The sequence below is a fragment of the Terrapene carolina genome, unplaced genomic scaffold (genome assembly GCF_002925995.2).
Source record: "Terrapene carolina triunguis isolate 2854851 unplaced genomic scaffold, T_m_triunguis-2.0 Scaffold310, whole genome shotgun sequence".
Taxonomy (NCBI): Eukaryota; Metazoa; Chordata; order Testudines; family Emydidae; genus Terrapene; species Terrapene triunguis.
In genome coordinates, this window is record NW_020664661.1 from 1,503,363 (window position 1) to 1,514,061 (window position 10,699).

Here is a 10,699-nt window from a genome sequence, read left to right on the forward strand (position 1 = left end):
GGGGGGAAAGTGAGAGGTTATCGAATAGCAGTTGACAAGAATCAAGCTACACAAGAGCGACCTGCGTGCAGAAATTAGGAAGAGGTGCATACAGCATTAGGGGACACTGTATGAATTAGAGAACCGTTCGCACGGCTGAAAGAAAACAAGGTTATGAAGAAAACATGTACCATGCTGCGTCCCTTCACCTTGTACGGATGCTGCTGCTGAGTAAGGTAAGGTTCCTTTCTCATCCTGTCCCCACTGCCAGCCGTACTCTGGGGCTCTAGCACTTTGTCCCTCACAGCCTGAGGAGGTGGAGACTGAGTCCTGGAGGAATGGCTTGTACCATAGCTAACTGCGTCTTTACTGAGAACAATGTTAAAGTATGGCCTGGGAGGGACAGGAGGAGGGGGAGGAAGAGATTTTCCAGTATCTGTTACAGAGGAAACAATGTTGGTGGCTGGTGCTTGAGTGACCTCAGTTCCCAAACAGGGGCTCTCTGTTTGGTCATGTGCAATGCTGGTGGAATTTTCAGATGCAGCTGAGCAAGTGCTGTTAGATAAACAAGCCACATATAGACTGCTGACCTTTTTATCCGCTTTAGTCCTATACGTGGAATTCATTCCAGCTTCACTACTAGGATCTGCCCTGGCAGGGTTTTGATGTTTGGATGAAGTGTCTGATAACAAGGAACTACTTCCCAAAAGTGATTGCCCAGCATGCACCACATCCTTGGGAATCAAGTTGGCTGATTGGGGACGCCCTGCGGAAAAGCATGGCTTCCCACTGGGTACTGTCACAAAGGGTGCAGGTGATGAGGAGTAACACTGACTGCTGCAGCTCAGTGACACACGCTGTGTATAAGGTTTGGGTGCATTCAGGTACACACAGTCCATTATGGGCACTGGCAACAGGTTGGTTACTTTCATGTCAGAGCGAGGGTGCCATGCAAAGCTCTCCTCTTTTGGAAGAGGAGGACGGGGAGGGGAAAGGGCCTGTCCAATCAAATTCAAGGGAAGGAGGAGGAATCAGCACCAAATGAAGGAGAAAAGAAAAAAAAATGAAAGAATGAAGTTGGTCATTAGACTTGGGTTAACAGGTTTGAATTCAATGAGAACAACATAAGGCGGCCATACTAGGTCAGACCAAAGGTCCATCTAGCCCAGAATCCTGTCTTCTGACAGTGGCCAATGCCAGGTGCACCAGAGGGAATGAACAGAACAGGTAAGCATCAAGTGATCCATCCCCTGTTGCGCATTCCCAGCTTCTAGCAAACCGAGGCTAGGGATACCATCCCTATCCATCCTGGCTAAGAGCCATTGATGGACCTATCCTCCATGAACTTATCTAGTTCTTTTTTGAACCCTGTTACAGTCTTGGCCTTCACAACACCCTCTGGCAAGGAGTTCCACAGGTTGACTGCGTTGTGTGAAAAAATACTTCCTTTTGTTTGTTTTAAATCTACTGCCTATTAATTTCATTTGGTGACCCCTAGTTCTTGTGTTATGAGAAGGAGTAAATAACACTTCCTTATTTACTTTCTCCACACCAGTCATGATTTTATAGACCTCAATCATATCCCCCCTTAATCGTCTCTTTTCCAAGCTGAAAAGTCCCAGTCTTATTAATCTCTCCTCATACGGCAGCCGTTCCATACCCCTAATCATTTTTGTTGTCCTTTTCTGAACCTTTGCCAATTCCAATATATCTTTTTTGAGATGGGGTGACTACATCTTCATGCAGTATTCAAGATGTGGGCATACCATGGATTTATATAGAGACAATATGACATTTTCTGTCTTATTATCTATCCCTTTCTTAATGAGTCCCAACATTCTGTTTGCTTTTTTGACTGCCACTGCACATTGACTGGATGTTTTCAGAGAACTATCCACAATGACTCCAAAATCTCTTTCTTGAGTGGCAATAGCGAATTTAGACCCCATCATTTTATATGTATAGTTGGGATTATGTTTTCCAATGTGCATTACTTTGCATTTATCCACTTTTTAAAGGATGCCTTTTTGCCTCTCACTGCTGCTTTTACTTTTTTGTTTAGCCACAAGCTAAGCACAAGTTAACAACAAGCTAACACGGTATCGTCAAGCCCAGCACTCAACTTGCTCGCTCTCAATGCTGCTTGTTGGGGTATGAAAAGGTTTTCCAGCTTTCAAGTTCAAATCTATGAAGAGCATCTCACTTTGCTTTCAGGGCTAACCTTACTCTGGGTACCGCAGGGAGCAGCCTGGGTACCCAAGCTCCTAACATTCCCCAGGAACTTCTGAAATGCAGATCTGACCATCAGAACCAGTCTCTGTATTCCATGACCCCTGGCTCAAGCACTCCCCAGCTTTGGGCACATTCAGATCTAGAAGGAAATATGAATTCTACAGCTCAGGCCCTTCTCTACAGCACACTAAGCAGATTGCCAAAAACTGCGAAATCATACCGCAGTGACCTACTATACTGTGGTTGTTCCACTATACAGAGAGGTCTCATTTACTTTTGCCAAAGGCTGACACCCCATTTCCCTTCTAAAAAGATCCCTCACTCACAAAGCACCCTCAGAAAAACAGAACAATTTAAATCTATAGCAGAATTGGGTTCCCAGAAACTTGTCTTTAGAGTGAAGCCTTCTGATAGCGAAATCATGTTCCTAGAGAAGCAAAAAGAAACTCTTTCATTGTTTCAGTGCGTCGCAGTGTACAGATTGCAACTCTAGAGCAGCGTGGAGATTGCAATTCCAGTGAGAGCAAATCTTTGCTTAGACCCAAATTGTTGTGTAGCAAAAGAACTGACTTTGCTACATGGAGGTTTCACTGTATTAATTTACAGTTGCAAGTAACTGTAAATCACCATCTGTTAGAAGGAAAACGACTAGAATGCCAGCCTACAGGATAGGAATTGCCTCTATTCTTCTTTGGAGGCTTTAACAGCTCAGAACTTTATTGCCTTGATCAATGTTCTCTTTTAAAATTCATTGCCCTAGGCAGCTTTGGGGCAGCTCCTATTCTCGCTTGTATTGGTATAAAATCCAGAGTAACCCCATAGATTTCAAAGTTGCAGTAGCCATCCTACCAGTGTTATACTAAACAGAGGCACTCAAGCTGGGATGAGGAGGAAGGCAGTACAGCACTCCCTGTGAGTGGCCCTTGGCTGTGGCATGGGCTTCCCCACTGGTCCAAAACAGCTAGAGTCTGCTGACAATCTGGGCATGATGTAAGGCGCATGTATTTACGCTGGCTGCTGTGGCGATGGTCGGGAGGGGAATCAGACTGGGGGAGGGGAATTTGGTCTTTTGGGGGTGGTTTAATTTTATTGTTTTTGTAATTTCTGGCAGGGGCTCCCAGAGCTTTGGATAGGCCCTTTTTTATCCTTGGTGTACAGCTCACTGAATAAATCAGGAGTTGCCATGGAGAGCCAGCCAGCAGCCACCCTGGTTATCACACCAGGATACTGCAGATACAGCTGGGCGACTGGAAAAATACTGCCGCATTCCAGATGCTACAGAGTGGCAAATTGCTTGTTAACAGTGACCATGGTACTCCACATTTACACCCATGTGGCTGAGAGCAGAATATGGCCCTGTTTCATTTGAAATTAGTTTAAGTGCCTTCAGGACTCTTCTATAAACAGCGCTCTGTGAAACTGAAACTGAGCTATCTCTGTTCACTTATATGCCCAATAACTGACTGCGAAACAGCTGCATGTCTCATGCAGGAAGCAGCTCTCTCCTTTAGTGCTTCATTACTTCTTATGCCCTCGGCCGACTGGTGCCCTCTTCATCTTTCACTTAACATTTCAGACACAGTGTCTGATCCGTGGCTTTGCCAAGAGCTCGCCACGATTAAAGCAATCGCCCTGTACTAGGGATAAGATTTTAATGGGGCTCCATTTCACATTTAACGGAGCAGAAACAGATGCCATTCCTCAAGAAGGCAGTTTATAAAGAAGGGTTGCTCAGGTTTTCCCATCCCATTGAATGCAACCTGAAAATTGCATCCATGCACACTGGTAACCTATCCATAAGTTAGCATTTCTCTTTGCTTGGCAGACCAATCCCAACACTTCAGATTAGACTTGGGAGGAAAATAACCTTTCCACTATGGGCTGACAAAAGGTTATATCATTTCTAGCATTAAAGTGACAAGGCCTTCTCCAGTCATTTTTTAAGGCCACTCTGTGGGTTTAGGAAGTTTAATTCTCCATTCAGCCAGTTGCAGTTGGAAGGTCAGAGCGCATACATAAAAGCCATACAATAATGGATCACTACCTCTTGGCTAAGCCTTCCCACACAAACAATGTTGAACGGTACTTTGCCCCGCTATGGCCACCAAGGAGCTCAGCATGCTTTAACACATATTCATGAATTAAGCTTCACAGCACTCCCGGGAAAGATGCATTCTCTCCATTTTGCAGATAGGAAAAATGAAGGCACATAGACTTACCCAAGCCTGCGAATTGAACACAGGTCTCCTGACTCTGAATCCTGTGCTTGACCCCTCAAGAAAAGCCTCAGATCCTCTGGAAAGATGCTTACCTGTGGTTTGCCCTCTGAGGAGAGGTTGGGACGCACACTTCTATAGCCCTTGGCAGCCAGAGAAGATGGCTGGATATCTCCATTAGAGGATAACCTCCAATCATCTAAAAGGGGAAGGAGAACTTCAGGTCTGAGTGAATTCACTCTAGCTAGATGGGGAATGAGGAGAGGGGAGCTGTTGCTTTTTGCTGGGCAACAAGAAATACATCCGGGGAAACAACAAAACAAATCAACAAGCATGTGTACCTGTTTCTGGTTTTCCTGTATCCAGAGCTATGTGTGCTGCAGAGAGGAGGGAAGGAAGAATGGAAAAATAAGGGAAAAAAATAAACTGTTACATTTACAGCAAACATGTACCCACTGAATTCAACATTCAGGCTACTTCATTTCACACACACAATGCTTTCTGACAGGGATGCCAAATTGCCATAGAAACTGGCCCTAAACATGATGCCCTCACAGTTTCTGACCTTTGTAAACACAAGGCGATTCATTCAGAGCAATGATAAAACAATTGGTCATTGACATTCAGCTGAGCTATCTGCTCTCGTGCTGCAGTTTGGAGTCCAAATGCCCCACACACAGTTGCAAATGCAGGGTCTCAGTGTCAAGCCATGATGTTGACTGGATAACCATAGCTGTCCTTTGTAACACTGCCACATGAGAATACCTGGTGCAGAGACCCATTGACAAATAAGATGTCTATTTTGCAAGTACGGGTGGAGGTACAAAACATGATGCCATTTTACAGCCCAGTCCCTGTGGCTAGAGGCACTGAGACTATCTACCCATCGCCCGCTGAGTTCCTCCCCCTCTTCCGACATTAGCCATTTTGGCCGCTCACGTTCTGTGCAAAGAGCTCTTCCAGCTCCAACATGCATTTCATAAAGTGATTGAGGGAGTCAGCAAAAGAAGTATTAATGAGCTTATTTCCATAGTAATGGGCTCATTGCCATTCATGCTGCTGGAAATTTATGAAGCTGCCAGCAGGAAGGGTAAGTGAAGGGGGTGGGGGTGAGGAAGCAGAGAATGGAGAGAATGAAAAGAGGAGAGGTCATGGGTGGAGCAGGAGGGGAGGAGAAGGGGGAGGTAGAAAACAGTGCATTAGGGCTGGAAAGAATAGAGTCACCCTTTCCTAACAACAGGTCCTGTAATTACATGTGCTTCACTTTCAGGGGAGAAGCTGAACAACCCTAACTTTTAATAGCATCTCCCCTTTGGGAATTCATTCTATATGCAAAATCCAAGGTGCAGGCAGGGTTAGTGATGCTTTGCTTGTCTCCTGTAATTAAGTAATTACACATCTGCTATTTAAAGACCGCAGAAATCTATGGCAACACTGTCAACTTGGGATGCCATCCCAGTGCCCTTGACTACTGCAAAAAAATAAATGCCATTGCTGCAGCAACTACACAAGGACACTTCCCATTCCCCCCAGCGGCCCGGGATGAAAGGAGGGACACAAAGGCCTACTTGGGAAGAAAGGCTGATTTTTTTGGCACTCCTGCCAGCAACATGAAGCAACAAATATGCCTTTTCCCCAGTGGTGTATAAGTGGTTGTGAAACTCACACTCAGAAGTTCTGGGGCTTTGTCTTCCTCGAGCGGCTTGCCTCATGTAAGAGATTTATGAATCTGCTTTTGCTCAGGTCTTTAGCGCTAGTGGGAGAGGATCATGCTTTTAGCACTGAAGGCCTGGACTCAAGCACCATGTGGGGTCAGTTACAATTGTTGTATTTTATGTTTATCCATACTAGACTTACTTTCTGACCGCTGGACATCCTGAGAACATGGGGGACTGATACTTGGCCTTTCCTCAGAGGCTAGAGATGCCCGTAGGGTCACGGTTCCTTTTCCAGTGCAGACTTTAGTGGGATCCTTGTCTAAAGAAAACACACACAAAGGAGATGTTTTGGTGCATGTGATTCTGAGCTACTGGAGGCCATCATAGTTCTATGGCAGTATGCTGGTGGCTCTGGAGTAATTCTAACATGGCTGTCCTGAGGGAATTGTTCTAATTTTTATGCAGATGAACATTAGCTTTGGCTTTAAAACATTAAGTAATAACAGCAGTTGTATATTTAAAAAATAAGTAAGATAATTGATGAACACACAAATAAAGTTCTGAGTCAGTGTAACTCAGCTTGGAAAGTGGCAAGACCTGCTGGCTGTTTGGAATAAATTTCACAGGTTTGTTTGCTTTATTAGGCCTGGTCTACACTCAGATTTTGTACCAGTATATATTTTATATCACTATAATTTCACCCACACTAGGGTTGTTGTACCACTTAAAATATATCGGTACGAAGTAGCATAACTTGTGTGTGTAGATAAGGCCTTAGCAGTGAGTTCCATGCTGGATTGATGGAGAATGAAGTTTTATAGTTATCCAGAATAAGGGATACAGCCCAGGCAGTGCAGCGCAGCGCATGCCTCCCACACACCCTGCCCTCTTACTGTGCCATACCCACGAGATCACCCTATAGGATCAGAAAGAAGTAGTTCAAAATACAATCACTAAGGTCACCTTCCTTCCCCATCAATCAGATCACATCAGCCCTTTGGAGGCAAAGATCTTAGGCATGTGCTTAACCATCCACATTTGAGTAGTCCCACTGAAGTCCATGGACTACTCATGCGCTTGAAGCCAAGCACATGCTTTGCTGAATCAGGGCCCGAGTCCCTCCACTGGCACCCCTTTCTCCAAGGCATCAAGTTCACAGCACTCCCATAGGGGCTACTGGCCTTGAGGACCTGCAGGTCTGCAGCTCTAGGCTTTCTCCCATGCCTTCCCCTAGGAATGGAACACTTTGCCTGAGCAGGTCTGCAAAGCCATTAGTCTCTCCTCATATACATCTCTCCTAGGTCTCAAGCCCTCCAAGGTACCTCCAGAGCACTAGCCTGGTCTTTAGTCTGACCTCACATTCAAACCAGTCTCCCTCACGTCACACACTAGCTTTTGCTGCAAGATGTTGGATTCCTTCCTTCCCTCGCATTTACCTCGCTTGTCATGCCATGTCTGAAGTTGGGCCCTGATCCTGCAGTGACAAGTGCAGATTGACTGCTGTGCCCGCAGTTCAGTGAGGCTCGGGTGCTGCTCAGGTCACCATGCAAGACCGGGGCCTTTGTTTTTAAGCTCCTTGGAGCATGGTTCATGCCCTATCTGTATTGCGAGTGTCTAGCGTACTGGTGGGCATGGAAATCAACATCATACTCAAACTTCTTTGGGGTAGGGACTGTCATTTATTGTAGGGACCGGATGCTCAGCTGGTGCAAATCAGCATAGCACCATTGACGTCAATGGAACAATGCTAATTTACACCACCTAAGGATCTGTCCCTGTCTTTGTATGGGCCTCCATACTGTGATAGTGCTGTGGCTGAGCCACCAAGGTTAAAATACAGATAAATAACCACAACTTCAATGTAAGAGGGAGGGAGGATAGCTCAGTGGTTTGAGCATTGGCCTGCTAAAGCCAGGGTTGTGAGTTCAATCCTTGAGGGGGCCATTTGGGGCAAAAATCTGTCTGGGGACTGGCCCTGCTTTGAGCAGGGGGTTGGACTAGATGACCTCCTGAGGTCCCTTCCAACCCTGATATTCTATTCTAACAAGTGTCAGATGTTTGGCTCTTATCTAAACCCCTTTGTGTTAGAATCAGTCCCAATACTTTATGGGCTTGGTGTGAAAGGTTGTCTCAAGTGGTGTGGATCAAGGCCTGTAAATGGAGGATGACAAGAGGGATCAGAGACAGGGACATACTTTCTTACTGCTGTAGTTCATGGCTCCATTTCAGCACCAGAGCAGTCCCAATAAATTCAATGGGTCTATTCACAAGCTTAAAGTTAGGTACGTGGTTGATACCTTGTGAATCAGGACCTAGGGGGCCCAGGTGGGCCCATCTTTGCCACAGAGGTCTGTCCTTGATTTACGATTAAGCCAGGGAAAGCACAGGCAAAAAACCTCAAAGGACTTTCAAGTACATTTTCACCAAGTGTTCAGAGCCATTTGTATTGTTTCCAACCCACATTTTATTTCATGCTCAGGCTTTTTTTTCCTTTCTTTTTTTTTTTAAAAGTAAAATTTGTCTTAATCAGTCTGGTAAAAATAAATAAAAAACCACCATCCACTGAAAGTGAAAGTGCAGGGTGTGAAGCTGAAGCCTCGAAATATCAGACTGGAGTTGATGTTATTAAATGACTGTTTTTTTTGAGTGACAGGTTGACACATGCCCCAATCTGTACTCTGAAGTCACACTGTATAAATCTTGTATCTTGGGAATAGTGATTAACTCATAACAAGAACCACTGACTTTGGGCAAGTCATTTAAACATTCTGTGCCTCAGTTTCCCCTCCCCACTTTTTCTCTGTCTTGCCTGTTCAGACTGTAAGCAATTCAGGCAGGGAGTGCTTTGCACAATGGGATTCTGATCTTGGTTGGGGCCTGTAGGCGTTACTATAATACAAATAATTAACAATACAACTACAACTTTATAGAGCAAGGGTATTATTCTGATTGTGAAACCAATTTAAAAGCTGGGTGGAAACTATTTTACAAGCACTTTCATTGAGTTCTTCTCTGTCCCCCAAGGATGCCAAATGTTAATGTATGAAGTATGTGGGGGGGGAGGGGGGAGAGAGAGAGAGAGAGAATGTGTATTAAGGTGGCAGGTTGCAAGCACAACAGGACATGGTGCAGTTATTTACACACCCAGTTTTAAAATGCAGTTTGTGCCCAGGTGCTCCTTCTAGACCCAGCCTTCCCCAAGCCAGTGCTGAGCAAAACATGGGCTGTTTGCCTTTTGGAATGAACAGGCAGCACTGCTGATTTTGGTAATGCCACTTACAGTCCCTGTCTATACTACGGATACAGGCAACCTATCTAAAACTCAGTTATAACCTCATTGTATTGTCCTCGAATCCGGTTCCAGTGTGTAGCAGGGACTAGAGTCTGACAGTTCTTCATACTCAGGTCAATGCCTTGGTCGCTCACTGGCCTGGTACCAGAGTTCATGTGCTTTTCCAACAGCCATTCCAGTATCTTTTGTTATTATACGCAAATTGAAAAATGCATGCCCATCCCAACACTGATTCAATTACTGAACATCTTTCCGGATATTTGACTGAATGGTAGTGCCAGTCTGACCTTACCTGTTATTAGTTTAGGGACATTATCCTGTAGGGGTAGGGGTTGATTTACAAAACGCACAAGTGGCGGTTAGACGCCTAATCTGGGAGTTAGGTTACTAAAAAGCTCCCCCTTAGTTCCCAGTATTTTGATTCTATAACAGTTTTTACTAGGTCTACCATAATGTGAATGTGGTTTTATGAATTATACTGTCAAATGGATCATGAAAACTAGAGATGCGTCCCAGTCAAAACCCCCAAATCTGTGCACCCCTGAACTTTGGGCTTTGAAACTTCCAAATCAGGATCCAAAGATGCATATTTTTGAAGATTATTACTTATTATTAATTATTTGTATTACTATAGCACCCAAGAGCCCCAGTTGTGGGCCAAGACTCCACTGTGCTACGCGCTGTACCAACACAGAACAAAAAGGCCTCCAAGAGCAAACAGTCTAAGTTGAGGCTGTCTCACTTTTTTAAAATTAGTTCTTTTTTTTCCAATTTAAAGAGTCTTCCCTTGCAGTGCTGGAAACTGCAGGTAGTAGAAAATTTTCCAACGGAACAATTTTCTATCAGAAAATGGTGTTTTGATGCAACCAAAACATTTCATTTCAGCTTTATTGTTTTGACTTTTATATTATGTACTATAAGTTATAATACAAAAGTCTAAACATTTTGACTTTTATATTATAGATCACATAATATCACAGCGATACAACTGCAACAAAATATTTTTGAAATATTTCACTTTGCAAAACAAAAAATGCAGTACTTGACTTTATACCCCGATATGGTACAAAATCAGATTTTGAGATCTCAGAATTTCCCACCCATTTTTTAACCAGCTCTACTGGAAATACAAACACTGAGCATTGTGCTAGTGTGTCAGAACTGGCAAGTGAAAATGACCATAAATGGCAAGTAGAGTTGGTTAGTCTGGTTTCACAGTCCAAACTCAGCAAAGTGCAAAAAGGGTTAATGGGGAAGCTTTCACTTTATCAGGGTGTGTGTGTGTGTGTGTGTGTGTGTGTGTGTGTGTGTGTGTGTGTGTG

At 44.3% G+C, this 10,699-nt stretch overlaps 1 protein-coding gene across 11 annotated transcripts in view; it reads right to left on the bottom strand.

The window, feature by feature from the left end:
• Window positions 1-30: 30 nt before the first annotated feature.
• LOC113407755 (sorbin and SH3 domain-containing protein 1-like) overlaps window positions 31-10,699 on the bottom strand; it is a 186,283-nt gene continuing 175,614 nt past the window's right edge. For 10 of the 11 annotated variants that reach the window (XM_026657790.2, XM_026657792.2, XM_026657794.2 and 7 more), the window contains 4 exons: window positions 6,285-6,404; window positions 4,769-4,804; window positions 4,523-4,626; window positions 31-977 (listed from right to left, as the gene is read on the bottom strand). In XM_026657790.2, the coding sequence (XP_026513575.1) occupies window positions 75-977; window positions 4,523-4,626; window positions 4,769-4,804; window positions 6,285-6,404 (1,163 nt within the window). In that variant the 3' untranslated portion in view covers window positions 31-74. Of the gene's footprint in view, window positions 978-4,302; window positions 4,627-4,768; window positions 4,805-6,284; window positions 6,405-10,699 lie in introns of those variants that run through there. The other variant, XM_026657797.2, reaches the window with a different exon arrangement.